This window comes from Equus caballus, chromosome 1, assembly GCF_041296265.1.
Source record: "Equus caballus isolate H_3958 breed thoroughbred chromosome 1, TB-T2T, whole genome shotgun sequence".
Lineage (NCBI taxonomy): Eukaryota > Metazoa > Chordata > Mammalia > Perissodactyla > Equidae > Equus > Equus caballus.
Genome location: NC_091684.1, coordinates 83605137 through 83625659, shown reverse-complemented (window position 1 = coordinate 83625659; position 20523 = coordinate 83605137). Strand labels below are relative to the sequence as shown.

At 41.4% G+C, this 20523-nt stretch overlaps 1 protein-coding gene across 17 annotated transcripts in view; it reads left to right on the top strand.

The window, feature by feature from the left end:
* The window catches only part of CHRM3 (cholinergic receptor muscarinic 3), a 453733-nt gene extending 433494 nt beyond the window's left edge, over window positions 1-20239 (top strand). For 6 of the 17 annotated variants that reach the window (XM_070263560.1, XM_070263720.1, XM_070263771.1 and 3 more), the window contains one exon: window positions 16223-18215. In XM_070263560.1, the coding sequence (XP_070119661.1) occupies window positions 16242-18014 (1773 nt within the window). In that variant the 5' untranslated portion in view covers window positions 16223-16241 and the 3' untranslated portion in view covers window positions 18015-18215. Of the gene's footprint in view, window positions 1-8960; window positions 9146-16222 lie in introns of those variants that run through there. The other 11 variants (XM_070263628.1, XM_070263311.1, XM_070263878.1 and 8 more) reach the window with 5 other exon arrangements.
* The last annotated feature ends 284 nt before the right edge of the window (window positions 20240-20523 follow it).

The following is a 20523-nucleotide window of genomic DNA, read 5'->3' as shown; positions in this document are numbered from 1 at the left end:
CCCCCAGTTTACACACCCTTTAACTCCAACTCACAGCTTATTTCCTTCATAGCACCACAATTGTGTCCATTTACTTTTTAAAAGGTACTCTTTTCTCCTGGAATGTAACCTTTCATTTGTCTTGTTCATCCCAAAAGCTAGCACAGAGCCTGGCAAACTTATTTTATTCATTCAGCAAACATGACCTGTTCTCTAGGTGTCCAGCATTCTCGGTGCTTTATTGATTAACTAAATTCTCCTTCCAATCCCACATGCAGGTACTCATTACTCCACGTTTTACAGATGATGAAACTGAGGCATAGAGAGATTAAGTAATTTGCCCAAAGGCACAAAACTCGTAAGTGGATTTGAACCCACACAGTCTAGCTCTGGGTCTGTGTTCAACCATTACTTTTACCAAATGTGTACACACTCAATTCTTACTGGTTGAACAGATGAATAAATTAAAGAAATGGAAATTAAGTAAAGGAGCCAAGAATGAAATGTTTCCTACCTACCACATCTGCCCTCCCACACTTCACTTCCTACACCTGTAGATTTATCCCCACCTCTAATCTGTTGGTCTTTTTTTGAAGGATTATTGAAAGTGCTTCTCTCCTCTTAAAATTTTTCTAATGCAAATAAAAAAACACACTGACAAAGCCAGAGTTCCAAAGGGAATATATTTACCATATGAAAAGAGAACCCCATCAACAAACATCAGCCCTAGTTTGTTAAAAGTTCTGTCCTTTGGAGGAGAGCTAAACTTGCCTGTTTTGTTATGCTAACTATAGCTCCGAAAGGGTGTATCCCCATCCTAACCTCTGGAACCTGTGAATGTCACCCTATTTGGAAAAGGGTCTTTGCAGGTGTAATTAAGTTAAGGGTTTGAGATGAGATCATCCTGGATTATCTATGTGTGCCTCAAATCCAATGACAAGCGTCCTTATAAGAGACACACAGAGGAGAAGACAGAAGAGGAGGAGGCGATGTGACCAAGGAGGCAGAGATCAGAGGAATGCGGCCACAAGCCGAGAGGCTGGAGGAAGCATGGAAGGGATCTCCTCCCAGAGCGTCTGGAGGGAGTGCAGCCCCGCGACACTTTGATTTCAGACTTCTGACCACTAGAACTGTGAGAGAATAAATTTTGGTTTCTTTAGGCCACCCAAATTGTGGTGATTTGTTATGGCAGCCACAGGAAACTAATACGCTGACGTGAAGTTTGCAGTAAGTGCTTCTTCATTTCATTAATGAAGCTCTTTGAGATTGATTCGGTTCATCTCTCTTGTGTAAATGGATGGTAGAGGGTAAGAAAAATAGCCCACCACAGGTATCCTGAAATTTCTTTTTTCTTTTAGTTACTCTGGCTTTACTGTGTATGCCTCTGCGTGTAGATTAAACCCAGCAGTTCCATGGTGCTTACTAGTAAGTTTTAAATGTTACTCTTCCGAGGCGGTCATTCATAGATCCTTACTGAAGGTTTGCCCGGGCCCATCACTTTATTAGGTCTTATGGAGGGAAAGCAAAACAGAAGCCTGTTTATAACTTGAAGCTTCTGATTGTTTCATTCTCTTCAGCTGGACTACAATTCCTTGAGTTAAAAAAACATGATTTGAAGTTCGTTAAATATCCCTCAAGAGCCTTAGCATGCTCAATTCGTAGGAAGGGCGCACAGTGAATTCTTGTTGAGTGGCTGGTAGAAAACAAGTGGACTATGCTCAGCCCCCACCAGCAGATGTCTTACATAAGGCATGAATCATGCACTGGTCTTGATTTCCTCTTACTGTCCAAGAGCTTACAGTCTAACTGCCTGTTTAGAATCTGATGGACGAGGACTGGGGCTGGGAAGGTAACCAGGAGGAATGCCTGAAGAGAATTTTTAGAGATGGTTGCAGAAATTTGTAAGAGCAGGTGTCTTAGAGGAAATGGAAAATAATTGATATCCCTGAAATAACCCCACGCTACCCAGTATTTGTGGGTGTCTTGATTCTGCAAACAGGTGAGGTAGAAGATACATGCCAGTCATCTAGGACAATGGTTCTCACACTTTAACGTGCTTTAGAAATACCTGGAAGGCTTGTTAAAACACAATTGCTGGGCCCTGCCTGCTGAATTTCTGATACAGGAGGTCTGGAGTGGGGCCTGAAACGTTGCGTGTCTAACAAGTAACCAGTTGATGCTGGTTCAGGGACCACAGTTTGAGAACCGCTGGTTGAGGAAACTCATATGAGTGAAGTATATACTCATCTAATTAAATTGATTGGCTTGTTGACAGTTTTTTGGGATCATTTCTTACACCCTGAGAGAAATATCACTGAATGTTTTTGTGCTAACGCCCTCAGTATATTTTTAGCAACAGGTAAGTTTATTTGGGGACAACCTTGGTACAAAACAATGCCTTTCTGCGATGGGTACTCCGGCAAGCACACTGTGCTTTAATCAAGTAAAGGGCACACCTTCTCAGCGCTTCCTGAGTACATACACTTACTAAGCCATTAGTCCTCTGTAAACACGACACCTGCAGTCATTGTTCCCTTAAACGTCCCATAGGGAATCTTCAGCTCCCTAATAGGCCCATTCTAATAGCATAGAAGGCCACTCTAAGGTAGATGCTAATTGATCCAAATGCACTGGGTTAAAACTGTTCCTACATCTCTCTCCTTCTCTGATCGGTCAAACAGAAACAAACCTCTCTCTGATTCCTCTCTAGTTTATTGAGGGGAATGCTAGTTAAAATGCTCTCAGAGCTATTTCTAAATGATGTTGTAGCTCTTTCTAAGTGATCAAGGAGTTCTGTTAAGGTATTTAGTACCACATACGCTGCTCCCCTAATTTCTTGTTAAGTGTGCTTTGGTATTTCAAGCCAGGGTAAGTCAGGTGATGGTGACATTTTTGAGAAAGCAAGGAAGATAAGAATGCTTGTTGAGAATGATGCTCGTTGAGGCAGAGTCTAAGCCTTGAATTTAGTCTTCTCTGGTACCCACACCTTGGTGAATGGAGAGAGGATGTCTTGGGTTGCAACTGTAGGCAGCGCAAAGCAGATCTTGAGCTATGGATGGCCTGCAGAGGAGGAGACCCCATGGGAAGGGAGAGGTACTAAAGACCAATGATATTACTTTCGGGGATGTGTGCTGAGGGTTTCCAACCCTGATGGATATGTATTCTAATTTAAAATACCACGGGGAAGAAAAAAATAGACGTTCCCATGGAAACAGTTTCTCAGGGCCAGGTCTTCTGTCTCATTATCATATCTTATTTAAATATTTCCTGAAATCAGTTTAAACTTAATCCTTTTGTATGTCTTCTATCTTCAGTGGCCATGGATAGCATAACATCTGGTCAGAGGTTTTCTTTAAATAAATTGTATAATTGTGGCAGCTCCTTCGATTTCCATGTGTCTGCTTGTACTTACAATAGTTGCAAATATAATATCATGTGAAAATTTCATTAGCAGTCATTTCCTGATCTCTAATTAAGAATTTTAAGTTGGTTGAACCTCACATTCCTTCAGGAACTGAAGTAGACACCTGCCTGCAGCTGGATATAGTATCATTTGTCACATGTATGCTAAGTGTATTCCAGCCGGCTTCCAGTGAGCATTACTGGGCCTCTATGTAGCGGCATTGTTCCAAACACCTGGAGAAAATTTTCCCATAAATGTTCCTTTGACATATGATTTTATCAGAGACCTCTTATTTGTCATTCTTTATCATTCTCAGAAAAACTAAATCTCCCAAACGTGATGTTTGCATATCCCGACATGTCCCCTTGTCCTTGTTGAAGGACTGCTTATGTGACTCACAATTCTGTTTCCAGATGGTTCCCTTTACTTCTGTCTCTGCACTGACACTAGCTTGCCAGCAGAGGGAAGTCACTCTTCCGTTTTTTCCTATTTTCCCCTTTTTTGAATGCGATCTTTTGATAGCATAAGGTGGGAACTCATGTGTTCTCCAACTATTTTAAAAGCTATTTAAACCTGCAGAAACCTAATTCGTTGAGATGCATTATACCTGGGCAAGGTGAATTTCCTCCCTCACAGCATCAGAATTTCTATTTTCCATTTGCATATGTTTGTTGAGATGCTTTTGAAGAGAGTGTCATTAATTCTAAATATATGAATACACGTATTAAGTTATTTACTTACATAAGAGTTTTTAAAACTTGCAGTATTTCAGTAATAACTAGATCATCTCTATTTTCATTGGAATCAGAAAAAGATTTACTGTGAAGCTATTAAAGCTAAAACTTCAAGTTCTCTCACTTCCAAGGGCCCCTTGGGGGAGTGGGGAGTGATGGCATTTTATAGTCATAATTTTGTATTCATTTTCTAAAGGAGGACAATAAAGTTATAGATGCTTCTGTCTCCACAAAGTCTGTATCTGCCCCTGACTGGAATATATTGAAATATAACTTTTATAAAAAGCCTTTCTTTTATAGCCTGTTTTTATAGTTGAAAGCGTTTCTTATTGTTGAGGTGGTGGTGTTGATGATCATTGTGGTGGTTTTCTCTGAAGACAAATGCATTCTGACACCGACACTCATATGACAATTAGAATGGCAACAAAAAATAGTCTGGAAAAGCTCTCTCTTCTGATGCAGGTGTCAGTGCCTTCACGGAGAAGCCCACAGCATGTAAATCAGCTCCCCTGAACCATTAATTTTCCTCCCCAGCTTCCCACAGCCAGCTTTCCTCATTTGCTAGGGTCAGGGAGGAAAGGCACTGCCCTTAGTGCTGCTTCCTCGAGCATGTCGCACCTGCCCAGAGGATTCGGTTCGCCTCAGCGTACAGCCCTACCAATTCTGGCTTGTGCAGACTGGGTCCACCAGGCTACACCAGTGATGGAGAACAACGAAGTATGTATCTCCACAGCAGCTGCTAACTAGGAGCCAGTCTATTCACTTTATCAGTGGCTCGTGGAGCTGGGTTTCAGCCATCAGTCCTGGGCTGGGTCAGAACTTTATCCAATTCTAAATGACAGTCCCACCAGAGGACATCAAACATAAGGAGGGAGGTAAGAGTAAAAGAGACAGTGCTCGCATCAAGGAGTACAAATTTAAATTCAGGAAGGGCCTAACCCTATTTAGTCCTTAATTCTCTTATGATCCATTTCCTGGTTCATCTAATGACGAGTAAAGAGGAATCAGATGTGTTGATTCTGGAACTAGCAATGTATGAAGACAACAGTAATCACGTGGTTAATGCCAATTACAAGAGGACCACACTGTAGCGTAGGTTAAACGAATAGTGTGTTTTAGTGTCAGACACACACAGTCCATAATTCCAGCACTACTGCTTAACTAGTCCAGAGTCCCTTGGGTAGGCTCTTAACCCCCCCAAGCCTGTTTTCTCAAACATAAAATACTGAGAGTATCTACCTTACAGAGTTATTATAAGGATTTACTTTAATGAATATATGTATTTTTTGAATATATAATGAAATATTAATATGGATATGCCATATATAATGAATATATATATAATGAAGATAATATATATGCCATCTGTGGAGTGGCACATGGTAGGCACTCAATAGATGAGGAGTATTACCAATTATTATAGACTTGGTTATATCATGGGTCATGTTGTACATGCTAAAATGTATCAGTTCAGCAGTATGCATAGCACCGTGCAACATGCAGTGCAATCCATGATTATTAATGTGATGTGCCATATTGAATCACTGGCATCATGAAGGCTTAAAAATCATTTGAATCTGGGAGTTGGCAGTTGCTAAAAGAATTCCTTCAGAGATGCAGGACCACTTCATTGTGGTATATTAATTCTATAAAGCGTTTAATGCATGTTATCAACAGTAAGATACAGTTAATAATGATATTTACCACAGATACAGACTTCATATTTCAGCCACTGAGTTTATATGCTTTACACATATTATCCCAGGAAAGAGAACAGAAACCTCAGAGTGTGTGGTCATCTGCCCAGGTAACTTAGGAGCGCACGGACAGTTTGCCATCAGGTGCGTGTGGCTCCAGGTTATCCACTTGCTGGGTTATATAAGTGTATGAGCCCCATTCCTTGCCCTTGGGGAGCCTAGAGGCAGGTGGGAGACCTGAGACCTCTGAACTCATCAGAGAAAAAGCGCTGCGCAAAGCCCAGGCAGCAAGTGCTGTATCCTTCAGAGGAAGAGCAATCTGCTGGGGACTTCACCAAATGATCCCAGACACCACACCTCAACATTCGACCTGCAGTTATTTGTCCTTGTTTTTATTCATAAACCTCAGTACGACGACTTCTTTTCTGCCTGAATAAATCTTTTCATTGTATTGATTTCACACTTTCAGTATTTAATTTTTTCATTCCTATTCCTCTTGCCTTTTAAAATAAGGATTTGCACTGTTTTGCTGGACTAGTTCAACTTTCCTCCTTTGCCTCTTTGTTTTTAATCCCAAAGAGCCAGAATTAATAGTGATATGAGCTTTTGTTTCCATTTAGTTTCAGGAAATTCAAAACAAGAGATCATTGTTTTCTAATATTTAATTATACAGACTGTGCCAAAACATACATTTTACTATTATTTTATTTTGAATCTCACAGTTTCTGTTCTCATTGTTTCATTTTCACAGATAGGTAGCACTTTCAATAGAGTAGTCTTTTTTATAGTTGTCTGTCATATTTAAAGAATTTGATTTCCATTTTATCTTGGAATCAAAATCTGCAAATACCCTTGGAGTTTAGTGTTTTAAGAGTTGTTTAAGCTCCCGATCCATCTTATACTTCATCAAAGTCCTTTCGTATTTATTCATTTATTTGATTTTCTACACAATTTTGTGATGTGGGCTAGACAGTCGATGGCTAGCTCCTTTAAACACTGGCAGACGGAGGCGTGCACCTTTAACTCATTGCTAACATGACAGTAGAGCCCGCAGAGGGAAGCAAGTCTGGAAACCGGCCATTTTACGTTTCGGACTATCTGGGAGATTTGTATCGGCTGCACCAATGCTGAGCTCTGCAACATTTTACTTAAAAGAAACAATCTGCAGCAAACACAGTGTCTCCTGCACTTTCCTGCCCTGAAAATTCTATCTGAGTCAAGGACACAATGTGACAACTAATGAATCCTGGACAGTCCTTCTTTATGTTTTTGGGTTCCTTTCAGAGCATGTGTGACGTGGATTTATTTGCACTGATTGAGAAAGAGGTCCATGATATATTGTTAAATGAAAAAAAGTAAGCTAGAGAACATAATACACATTAGGTAGTTGGGAGCAAAATCTTGGGTGAGTCTGCCTTGCTTCAAATCTTAACTCTGCAACCTAGAAGCTATGTGACCCTGGCCCAGTCACTTATCCTCTCTGTGCCTCCGTTTTCTCATCTGGCCATTAAATAAAAGACTCTTAACTCACAGGATAGTTGTGAGGATTAAATGACTTAATATAAGTCATTTAATATTAATTATTAATATTACATTAATATTATAAATTAATAATATTACTACAAGCCATTTAATATTAATATAAGTCATCTGTGTGTAAACACAGAGAACACTGCCTGGCACATAGTAAGTGCTTAAAAACACACATAATTTTGCAAAAGCACACATTTTGGAAGGACATATCCATTCATCTCACAAATATTTACTTTCTAAGTAAACTGTTAGCTCTAGGGCATGGGAATGAGAGAGGCAGGACAGGAGGACTGCACTTCTGCTTTATACCTTACGTATGAAAGTGTCAGGTTTGCAAATTTTGCTTGGTCGCGGCAGATCTGCCGCTAGGGTAGAGGTTAGGAACAGACTGGGGGCAGCCAGCCACACCTGCATCTTACAATTAGCTGTGTGACTTGGGGCAAGTGTTTTCACCACTCAGTGCACCCGTTTCTTCACATTTGAAGTGAAAACCTCATAGTCCCACCTCATATGATTATTGTGAGGCTGAAATGAGTTAGTACATGCGTATCACTTTATCGGTAGCAGGAGCAGAGAGGAAAGAGTGAGGTCAAAGCCTGCAGCGCCCTGAGGTCATCACGATGTTTGTCTTTAAAGTCATAAAAAAAGAACTTAGAAAGCATGTCCCTGAAAGGACAATGGAAATAAAAATAAAATTGTGGTGTCCTGTTTTCATTTCCATAGTTTCCTATCCTTCCCGCAGCACTTTTTAATCCCTTAGCCATGTATAAGATTCTTGGCTGAAGCCGTCTTGCTAGTCTGGGGTTTTTCCACTTGGTGTCCTCTCTCCTTCTCCCCAGCCTGTTTCTTCCACTTCTTCAGTAGAGTTCATTTTGATTGGAATGGTTTTCTGCTTTCGAGTTGTTGAAAGGAATCACAATTACTATGCCTTTTCCTTACCTGATTTGCTTATACAAGAAAATTAGAATATTATTAATAAAACCATATTGCATCAAATATTAATCCACTAAATATGGTATCTACTGACAAGCCACTTTATTTTAACCACAGTTAGGGACTCTAAGACAGACTTGGAAACTCAAAAAAAAAAAGAAGAAAAAAGCCTTTGATAATGTCTCCAAGAGATTTACAACCTAATAGGAAAATGAAAATACACATATACACAAGAAGTGAGATTTCACATATTTAACCAGGGAAGGGCACAGGTGGCTGCCAGTGCAGATACCTCGCCACGGCCGGCCGCCGTGCTGGCCTGCCTCAGGGACCTCAGCTTGGGTGTGATCGTGAAGCAGGAGAGAGGGGACTCCCTTTTGCAGAGCCCTACTGAGCGAGGGCAGTTGTGTCAGATGAATTTGCTTAACAGCCATGTGGTATGTCACTACTCTTAATTTTCTGGTGTGGATGCTGAGGATCTCAGAGCTTTAATAAAGAACCTGAGGTCCCACAGCTCTTAAAACGGCGAGCTGGGACTCAAACCCAGGCTGTCTGTCACCCCAGGAGGCCTAGTGCCTTCAGAGTATGTAACAAGTGTTAATGGTAGGTCAAGAGTATATTCAAGGTGGCAAAGAGTGATTACAACATAATCCTTGTAGTATGTGATGCTTGTTTCCCCAGAAAACTCTGTATTTGTATCATGCCCTTTACCAGACGGACATTTGAAGAGACAATGTGGTTATCTGAGAACTCATCTCTCTTCTCTGACGTGGAAGAGGCTGAAGCAGTCTCTGGGCAACAGCTGGTTATCAAGGGAATGCTCCTCTTTCCCAGCCACATGGATTCTGGATTCTTTCTTTTCTCAGGTCAGTCCCAGCTGAATGCCACTATATCTGAGGACGTTTTGAGAACCCCAGAGTAGTTTCTCAGCCTTCCCTACGGCTGCCTCTGGAGCCCCCAGCCTGAGCACTTATTCCCTTCAAGTCCCTGCTCATCAAACGCAGCCTCCTTTTCTGCCTTCCTGCCTCCTTCACCTTTTCTCCAGTTTTATCTCCTGGAGCCCTTCTGTTTTCTGTGCTCCTGTCCAAAGTGTAACTATGTTAATCTAGACAACACCAGAGTGAAGGCAGTAGTTCTGGATCTCCCATGGGAGAGAAATTGTGCTAGATCACAGAGTAAAAAGTTGAGCAGGAGAAGATGGAACCTTCCTCAAGTGGCCATTGGTGTCCTGAGAGACAAATTGAAGTGCTGTGTGCTCTAAGAGGAGTATGTTAGGGTGTGCCGGCAGCCTTGAGGAGTGGACTTTGCATAGGCCGTTCCCTCTATTTGGAATGCTGTGCTCTCTCTTTACTGCTTGGCAGCCTGGAGATTTATTCCTCAACACTCACAAAATATCCCCTGCTTTGCTACTTCCTCGCTGACTCAAGCAAAGCTGAATATTCTCACTACTCCTTCTATGACAGTGATTTTATTTAGTTGATGGTGTCTCCAACTCGAGGTTTCTGGAGAGCAAAAACTCTGTCCCTGGTCTAGGGCTGCAGTAAGCCAAGTGCTCACGTGTATGGACTCTCTGAAATAACCATGGAAGAGCAGAATAACTGAACACAAGATTCATCCTTGCAGGGAGGGTGGAGACTGTGATTTTCAGAGATATCAAGTGAGAGCTGATTCTTGAAGAGACTTAGAGTTTGCCAGGTTAATAAATGCCAGGACATCTTCCAGATTTTCCTGGAAAATTGGATGCTTCATTTTTCTCGATCTCCATTATCTTCTCTTTCCTCTAGAGCTTCTCAACCGGAGCACTGTTGACCTCTTGGGCCAGATAATTCTTTGTTTTAGGGGGCTGTCCTGTGCATCGCAGGACATTTTCAGTGTCCCTGGCCTCTACCCACTAGATGCCTATAGCACATCCTCCCCAAGTTGTGACAAGAAAAATGTCCCTAGACATTGCCAAATGTCCCCCAGGGGCAGAGTCACCCTGGGTTGGGAACCAATGCTTTACACTCAACAAATGTTAGCTCTTGTTAGCCTTGAGAAAGGCTAGTCTATAAAGTCACTCATAGAAAATTGTTAAATTGGTCTTAGCATTTTTGAGAAACTGCTGTGGACCAGTCAGGCTACACTGAGTACTTTCTACACTCACTATCTAGTCCTCAAGTTTGATCACCTCCATTTTATAGATGGGGAATTCAGATCAGAGCGCTCAGGCAGTCGGCCCACGTGGCAGAATGGGTATGTTTCCTGACCCTAATGTGCCATGGCAGGGCTTGTCACGCTGCTTTCTGCACGCCTCCTACATTACTTCTACTTTCTTCGTGGACATAAGGTCTTCTGTATGTGTTTGAATTGGGAGGTGCAAAGAGGCTGAAGTTTAAAAGGAAATCAGAAGTATGGCATATATCCAGATACAAAAATAAATACTCTGATAAATATGGACCTTGAAAAAAATCATAACTAGTCTAACTTAATCATAAAACATAAATATCAAGCCCAAAGAACTTTCTTCACCATGTCCTTTCAGTCCATAAACTGACGTTAGAAATATTTAGTCCAAATGACTTTCACTGAAGATTTTTCATCAGAATTATTTCTACAATTATGTTAGCTCAAATAGCATTTCAAATGCATCGTTCCTTACCCTCCACTACACAAGCAAAGTCTTCAAAAATAACAATAAATTTTCAGAATATTGGAAAAATAATAAATCAACCTTAAATCATAAAGGTTTGTGTGCAGTAGGAAAGACTCCAGCGGCTCTGTGTCCCTCCTTGTCCCACAGAATGACCCCAGGGATGGAGAGCTGGCCTGTCTAGGCAGAGCGGTCTCACACATGTTTAAAAAGAATTGCTTCACGTCTGTTCTTCACTTCTTGCCCTTTCTTTGGAAATTCTAAGAACAAAAGGTTTTAGGCTTGAAAGTGCTAAGGCAGATCATCATTCCAATTTAGACTTTTGTTTTTGAGGTATAACTGTGTTATTTCAGGAGCAACTGCTCTTCATAATCGGCGCTGTTACAAGTACGCTCCCAAGCAGCCTTCCTTTTTGTTGTCAAATTGAATAAAACCTATGAAAGGCAGCAACCAAGGGGGGCAGCATGATACATCAACTTTTTAAAAACAAGCTTTCTCCTTTTAAAATGGAATTTTATTCCAGTTTTGGCCTTCTGGGCTGTTTTGTTCACAGCATGAGCAATTGCACCATATTAGGGCACATCTTTCCTCCTGGCCGCTCGAAATGAATAACTAGAGCTAAGTTCATAAAGTTTGATTCTGACTCTGCACGTCAGAAAAGGTTGGATTCCCTTTAAAGACACATTTGACTGCAGAGCGTTTGTTGACCCTCTTTGATATCCTCCACGGACTGCATGACTGAGCTCAGCACAAGCTCCCCGTCACCAGCCTGGGGAAGCAGGCTGCGCTTTGGCGCGCGCCGGCAGTTTGTTCTCGAGTCTGCTTTGCCACCTAGTGGCCGGCTGTGGCATTCCTTTCACCTGACCAAGATCGCTTTGGGAAGTCATTTTAGCTGTTGAACACTGTAATGAATTACAACAGAAAAGAGAGACACTCTTGGCAGAGAAGGCAGTCAAAGAGAGACCCCAAACAAGCCTTGAAAAATGGTGCATACTGGATTCCGAATATTGAGGAGGCACTAGATAATTAGTCTTAGAAGAAAGCGTAGTTGCGAATTGAAAGAATATTTTTACATTTTTCCCCGGTCTTTCATCATTAAAATGTTAATAATAATAAGGTAGAATTAATTTATACTTCTATAAAAAAATAATTATCACATTTTCAGTTCAGGAGGTTTAAAAATTGAGAGCCCCAATGGTTTTTTCAGAATAGGTACTGCCAGGACAGCTTAAAGGGAATAAAATGAGTTTGTCTCCCTGGACTTGGTCATAAAAACAATGCCTCACATTTCTATTGGCCGTTTAGGTTTCTCTAAGCACTTTCACATGTGTTTCCATATTGGATATTTACACACTTTTGTAAATTTAAAAAATTACCTATATATTTTAAGGAGTAAATTCATGGAGGGCAGAATCCTGTCTTACTGAATTCAGTGGCACCAGTCATAATGACTTAAAGCTAGTAGTGGTTCAATGAGAAGTGTTGATGTTAATGATGACAGTTATGTTAACCCGGACCCTTTGGTTGCAGGTGACAGTAGGTAGCCCAGGCAACAAAGGAAATGGTTGGCTCACATAACTGGCAAGGTCAAGGAGGCAGAGTTGACTTCAGGAGGGGCTAGATCCAGGCTTGAGAAGACATCATGATCATGCCATCTCTATTCCCCACATTCACTCCCATCTCTCTCCTTCCCATGTTTTTCCTCTATGTTTGCTTGCTTCTCAGATTTTCCATGTAGATATAAATAGGGTCACCAGTACCTAGGAATCCCAAAGAACAAAGAATTACCCCCCTCTCTTTCCAGCATCCATATCAATTCCCAAAATTTACTCTTACTGCTCCTGTCTGCGTGTTCTTCAGACCCATTGCTAAGATAGAGGAATCAGGACCATGTCATTGATACCCATCCAGAAGTACATACTGTGGATGACAGGCCATTTCCAAAAGAATGGATGAAGGAAAGACAAATAACAGACATCACTGCATAGTGTTGACAAGAAGAAAAAAAGATGAAAGAAGACAGATGTTTCATCAGCACAAATATAAAGCACTGGGATTATTGGCCATTATATTTATTTATAATAAAATCAGCACAACATCAGTGATGAAAATAAGTCTACCGAACAGGAACAATTCCATCGGATATGAGAGCAGAGACTTAGAAAGTGTTTCAAAACTTTTTAAAGGTGCTGTAGAATATTATGTGAGATTCAGAACGCCCCCAGGGGCTGGGGTGGGGCGGGGGAGTAGGAGGAAGGTAAAATGGGATGCAATACAAACCAAACAGTGGACAAGGAAACTCAGCTCCTGTGTCTGGGAAGCTTTGGAGTGGAGGATGTTGGGAAGATAAAGGCTATTCAGAAAGTATATAAAAAATTAGCCAGGATCTGGTGCAGGGAAAAGAGAAATTCATGAATTAGGGTGACAATGTAAAGAAGAGAAAGGTAATCCTCATCTGAGCCTATGCAGTGGAGGACATTGGAGAGGCGTCCTAGACTCCCCAGGAGAACAGTGGTTGTTAACCTCAGAGACAGGACACTGAGCTGAGGTGTCTGACCAAAGGCAAGTCTGTCCTCATCCTTCTACATAGTTGCAGGTGCAATGGGGAAGATGGGCAAACACCCTTAGAACTATTGGAAACTGGGAACGAGGTGGAGGAGCAGAGGGCAGACAGATCTTCTTTATATGTATCTTGGAAGAAACCATAAATGCTATTGCATACCCCAAACAAACAGCATGTAACACTTCCCAAATATGGACATCCCCTCAGTGAGAGGGAGCGGGAGATAAGGATGAGTTGACATCAACTAATAAAACCCAGAGAAGTAAAAATAAGTAAAGAAGGAAAAAAACATCATTTACCTGTAATTGGAAATTAGTGCAATGTAGGAGATTTCATCTATGGGCAGACAGTGATGGATTGTACAGGAGTTCTTAAAACTATTTTTTTCTCCGTAATAGAATATATGTTAGAATATTTAGACTATGTCCAATTTTTTTACTATTTCAAATAGTGCTTAAGTGAATATATGTAAGTGTATATATGTATGTAAGTGTATGTAAAAGTTCACGTGTGTGCTTGTGTATGTCCAACCATGTGTGTTTTTATGTATGTTTTGTGTTTTTTCTCATACACAAAAAATATACATACTACACATGCACACTGTCAGACAGTTCTGAGATCTTGGGTTTTGTGCATTTTTATTTTGACAGATACTGCCAAATTACCTTTCAAATTGTTGGTCAATTTACACTGCAACTAAAACCATGAAACTGATTATTTCCCTCACACTGTTGTCAGTGCTACATGTATCATCATTTATGTTTTGCCCATCTTTTGGGTGACAAATGGTATCTCATTAATTTTTAAATGCACATCAATTCCACTTTAAAGCAGCGTACAATGAGTTTTAACCAGTTAGGAGGGGCTAGTTGTATACAACACCTGGATGAGCTAGTGGAAAGGCAATGTAACATCACAGTTAAAAATGGAGGTGGTAGGCTCAGATGATCTGGGGGTGAATCTCTGCCTCCCTCCACCCGCAAGCATTAGCTTGAGTCCTTGGACAAATTACTTAGCTCTCTGTGGCTATTTCCTGTAAAATGTGGTTATTGTAAGGATTAAATGAGATAATGCATATGTTGATTTGCACAATGTGTACCACATAAGAAGTGTCCAACAAATATTCTCTTCTGTCATTTATTATTGCGCTAGATTGAGCTCTGAGCCTCATGGGAGCCAAAGCAAAGTGAGTTCATTGTTCAATAAAAATAATAACAGCAGACACTATACTTATGTAGCACATACTATGTGTGAGGCTCTGGTCTAAGTACTTTACATATATTAAAACATTTTGATGAGAAATAAAGTTACTTTGGCCACTTACTGTTGAATTCTAGGTTGAATTTGTCAACAATTTATTCTGTTATACACAACGTTTCATTCCCATTTTTCAATGAGGAGACTGGGACTCGAAGAAGTTAAATATGCCCAAGATCGCAGTCCCAGGGAGTGATTTGAACCTACGCCACTGGAAGAGCAAAGTCTTCCCACTCCACTGTAAGGCCTTTCCAAAAGGCTCTGTGTGATCTGACTGCACTCCTTTGAGATGCTCTGACATGCAGTGTCTAAAGCCTTGATTTAAGACTCTTGCCGTGTGCGTGTGTATACACATTTGTATGTAAGTGTTTACAGTTGAACACTTTTTTAACCAAGAGCCTAAGCACAACAGAAGTTTTCTCGGTAGATAAATGTTGAATTCATAGAATGACACACTTTGAGGAATGAATTACTGAATAAAGTCCACAGCAGTTGGTGATGTGAGAATTCCTAGGCCAGTTGTGTCCTAGAAGTACAATCCTGGAGATTCCAAGAGGACGGAGCAGTTCTCAACCAAGGCTTCCCATGACAGCATGGGGGTCTTCTTGGTGATACATTCATTGTAATGATTCTTAGTTATTTATATATTTCGGTAGCAAGTGTTTGAAATAACTACTTGCAAAAAAAGAACTATTTGCAGTTTTGCAACTATTTATATGCAAATGTGTGTGTGTGGTGCTCAGGTACTTTTTGACCGTTGAACTTAAGATATCTAAATACTAGAAGTATTCAAAACTGATTTGTTCAGTTCAGAACATTCTGGTAAAGACTGTCTATATTCTCAAGCATAACATAGCTGCTTTGTGTACTGCTGCCAACCATTACAAGGAACCAATACATTACGTTTTCTATCTGTGTTTTAAAGAGGCAACATAATGTGGAGTGATTTTCATTCATTTCCCCCTTGCTCCAGGTTGATGTTGCTCAGTCCAGTGAGGCTTAAATGGCTGATAGCCCCTTAAAGTTTCTTATGTCCAAAGCCAGGGATAAGTAAATGCCCAGGTGGATAAAATGCAAATGATACCAATAAGATTAGCGCATTAAGTAGCGTGATGATAAAACTCTGCTGGGTAAGTATTATACAAGCACCTAATAGTTTTCCCCTTCTCTTTGGAATAAAAGAAGTAAGGGAGATTTTGTTTGATAACAGCATCATGTGGAAGTATGTGTGGTATATATTCAGAAATGTGGGAGGAAAAGCACAATGTTCAATGGAGGCCACTAGCTAATTGCGCTGCCTCAAACAAATCAATTTCTGCCTGCGCTAGACTCCTCGCCTTTAAAATTAGAGAACGAACTTGATGTTTGTGGCCTCTCTGAGATTCAGCATCCTATAATAGGTCCTCTGGGTCTTTTAAAGTGTGCAATGCAAAGAACAAATCAAGTGAAGGCAGAAATTTTCCTAACTCCCTCTTTTCTCTCTTTTCTCCCCAGACTATGTCAAAGAGTCACAATGACCTTGCACAATAACAATACAACCTCGCCTCTGTTTCCAAACATCAGCGCTTCCTGGATACACGGCCCCTCAGATGCAGGGCTGCCCCCAGGAACGGTCACTCATTTTGGCAGCTACAACATTTCTCGAGCAGCTGGGAATTTCTCCTCTCCAAATGGCACCACCAGTGACCCCCTGGGAGGTCATACCATCTGGCAAGTGGTCTTTATTGCATTCTTAACGGGCGTGCTGGCCCTGGTGACTATCATCGGTAACATCTTAGTGATAGTGGCATTTAAGGTCAACAAGCAGCTGAAGACAGTCAACAACTACTTCCTCTTAAGCCTTGCCTGTGCAGATCTGATTATTGGGGTCATTTCGATGAATCTGTTTACTACCTACATCATCATGAATCGATGGGCTCTGGGAAACTTGGCCTGTGACCTCTGGCTTTCCATTGACTATGTGGCTAGCAATGCTTCAGTCATGAATCTTCTAGTCATTAGCTTCGACAGGTACTTTTCCATCACGAGGCCGCTCACATACCGAGCCAAACGAACAACAAAAAGAGCTGGTGTGATGATAGGTCTGGCTTGGGTCATCTCCTTCATCCTTTGGGCTCCTGCCATCTTGTTCTGGCAGTACTTTGTTGGGAAGAGAACTGTGCCCCCAGGGGAGTGTTTCATTCAGTTCCTCAGTGAGCCCACCATCACCTTTGGCACGGCCATCGCTGCCTTTTATATGCCTGTCACCATTATGACTATTTTATACTGGAGGATCTATAAGGAAACTGAAAAACGTACCAAAGAGCTTGCTGGGCTACAAGCCTCTGGGACAGAAGCAGAGGCAGAAAACTTTGTCCACCCCACAGGCAGTTCTCGAAGCTGCAGCAGCTATGAGCTTCAACAGCAAAGCATGAAGCGCTCATCCAGGAGGAAGTATGGCCGCTGCCACTTCTGGTTCACAACCAAGAGTTGGAAGCCCAGTGCTGAGCAGATGGACCAAGACCACAGCAGCAGTGACAGCTGGAATAACAATGACGCTGCTGCCTCCCTGGAAAACTCCGCCTCCTCTGATGAGGAGGACATTGGCTCAGAGACAAGAGCCATCTACTCTATTGTGCTCAAGCTTCCAGGTCACAGTACCATCCTCAATTCCACCAAATTACCCTCATCAGACAACCTGCAGGTGACTGACGAGGAGCTGGGGACAGTGGACTTGGAGAGGAAAGCCAGCAAGCTGCAGGCTCAGAAGAGCATGGACGATGGAGGCAGTTTTCAAAAAAGCTTCTCCAAGCTTCCCATCCAGTTAGAGTCAGCCGTAGACACAGCCAAGACCTCTGAGGTCAACTCCTCAGTGGGTAAGACCACGGCCACTCTACCTCTGTCCTTCAAGGAGGCCACTCTGGCCAAGAGATTTGCTCTGAAGACCAGAAGTCAGATCACTAAGCGGAAACGGATGTCCCTCGTCAAGGAGAAGAAAGCAGCGCAGACTCTCAGCGCCATCTTGCTTGCCTTCATCATTACCTGGACACCCTACAATATTATGGTTCTGGTGAACACCTTTTGTGACAGCTGCATACCCAAAACCTATTGGAATCTGGGCTACTGGCTGTGCTACATCAACAGCACCGTGAACCCTGTGTGCTATGCCCTGTGCAACAAAACATTCAGAACCACATTCAAGATGCTGCTGCTGTGCCAGTGTGACAAAAGGAAGAGGCGCAAGCAGCAGTACCAGCAAAGACAGTCAGTCATCTTTCACAAGCGTGTGCCTGAGCAGGCCTTGTAGAAGGAGGTTTTATCAAAAGTGACCAAACGCACACATCAACCCACAAACCTTAGAAGGGAGTAAGGTGAGGGTGGGGGTGATTTCTGGTGATGATGAAAATGTTTTTATCACCCAGATATGAAAGAAGCTGCCTGTTTACTGATCCATTGAATAAACTCATTTTAATTAAAAAAGTCAAATACCAATTCAGCAAAAAAAAAAAAAAAGCATATTACTGAATATAAAGGAATTTATTCTGAAATAGACCTTAAGTGTTTTTTCTTAAAGAGGAAAAAAATTGTTTCATAGCAATTATATACCCAAACTGATCTGCTTGGTTCTTTTAATTCCCGTTGCCTCTGGAATCGCAGATGAGCATAACTAGCTGGCCCCGTTGCCACGTTCTTTCCAAGGATCCCAAAAATGTAGATCCAGACCCCACGTGGAACACATCAGGCTAGTGCATCTGTGGTTTTGAAATTATTTCACACGTTGCAAAGCTGAACCTTCTTGTCCCAATAGAGCTTCCCGTCTTTTCTTCGGTGTGTTGTTAAACTCTATTTGTGGACTTGATTCTTGATTCTTGCAAAGTACTGTTTTGTGCAGTTCAAGTTTCGTACAAATAAAAATATATAAATATATATATATATGTGTGAGTTTTGCACACATACACGTAGTGTATATAATATAACGGGAATCACTGAACTGGCAAATTATTCCTGCAATATATGCTTTCAGTACTTTGGTGACTGAAGTTCTCTAGGATCCTAACACAACATAAAAGTGAAATAAACCCAGTGCAGTGTTTTGGAAACCAGGGCTGTTTTCCACAAACCGCCCTGGGGAATATGCAGCAGAGAGCAGCCAGGCCCTCCCAGCAGGTCTCTGCAGAGCTGACATCCTCTGGAGTCGGGTTGAGCACCATGGCTTGACCAAACTGTGAGCGAGCTAGCTCCTTTGTTGATATCCTCAACAGAGCTAAGTCAAATCGGGGCCCCTCTGAGCTCAAAGAATGAATCACCTCCACCTGTTTGAATTTAATCGTCCCAATCTGAATGTTTCCAAACAAAATTTCTGCTAAGCTGCTTGAAACAAAACAATAGTGTCACATTTGAATGTCATACACAGCAATATATATAGCAAAGCAAAAGAGACATTGTGAGGCGGGATGAAGGAGAACATGGTATTCGATTTCTTGCTACTTGGCACCTTCTGAATGAAAAAGGCCAACACCTTTGTTCCCTAGCTGTGGCCAGTGCTTGCTGGTGTTCACTGTGCAACCTTCACCCAGTACTAGGTGGGGTTTAGGAAGTCACAAGTCCTCTGAAGAGAGAACGGCACTTTGAAAAGTATTACTTCAAATCAATTTCCTTACATTTCAAAAAAATGATTTTGTATTCTCCTCTGAATTGACCAAAATGCTAACAGTTCTATTGCGGGGGAGGGGGTACTGCTGTTGCTGTCATCTCTGTTTCTGCTGTAATCGTTGGGGTTCCTTCTTTTCCTTTTGCTGGGGCTGTGTGGGGAGGGGGGAGGGAGGCGGGGGGCGGAGGAGAAATCTCACCTTTGTACAGGACCTCTGTGTTGTGAACCCAAGGCCGGGGTAGAAGCTGCTTTTGTATTCAGTGTGAGGTGGTGTTTACAGGTGACTGTGACAACAGTGGAAGCGTACTCAGTGGCATCTGTGTTTCTGAACTATTTAATTTTGTGTTATGTTTATATGAAGAAATATTTATGCATACTTCACCAAGTGTCTATTTAATGTCGATAAATATTACTCTTCAGTCTTCAGCCATGGTGTCCTTTGAAAGTGATTCTTTAAGGTCCACTTGAGAAATGAGTAGAGTATATTGAGCTTTCCTGTGGCTAAGAAGAGGAAAAAGGTCACCCTGTTGGCTTCAGCAAGTACCTAATTCTTTCTGGGTAATAAAAAGTCAACTGTAACTTCAACATAATGTTTAAAACCATTCTTTAGTTCAATCTGATGGAAACCGAACAAAGCAACCCTCCACCATTGTGTTTGAAATCACATGAGAAGGGGAAAAAAGCAAATCAGCATAATTGAAAGAATGATTATTTTTTGTCCCACATTCAACCAAAGAATAAGAAAAACCAGAGACTATTTTCTAATATGTATAGCAAACTACAGAATGTTGTGTTATCCACCTGTGAAACGTCTAGTGAGCAATTGCATCTATATTTTATTACTCAAGTTGGCCTGGCACTAATAAATGTGTGAATGCTGATTCAAGTCTCCCAGTACTTCAGTAATTCCCATTCTTTCTGAAACTCATATCTTGCCTCCCTCTCAAAGGGCTGTTTCCTGTATTAAAAAAACAAAACTAAATTTAAGAAATGGAGAAACCCTGAGCTTTGGCAGAACTGCAAAGGTTAATAACAATTCATCTTAAATGTGATTATCTCCTGATCTTTGTCCTTTTATGATGCTGATAATAGCAGAAAAGAAACAAATCCTAGACTCTAGCTTTCCTTTTCTGTTACTGGTTTAATTATAGAATTGTTTTTAAAT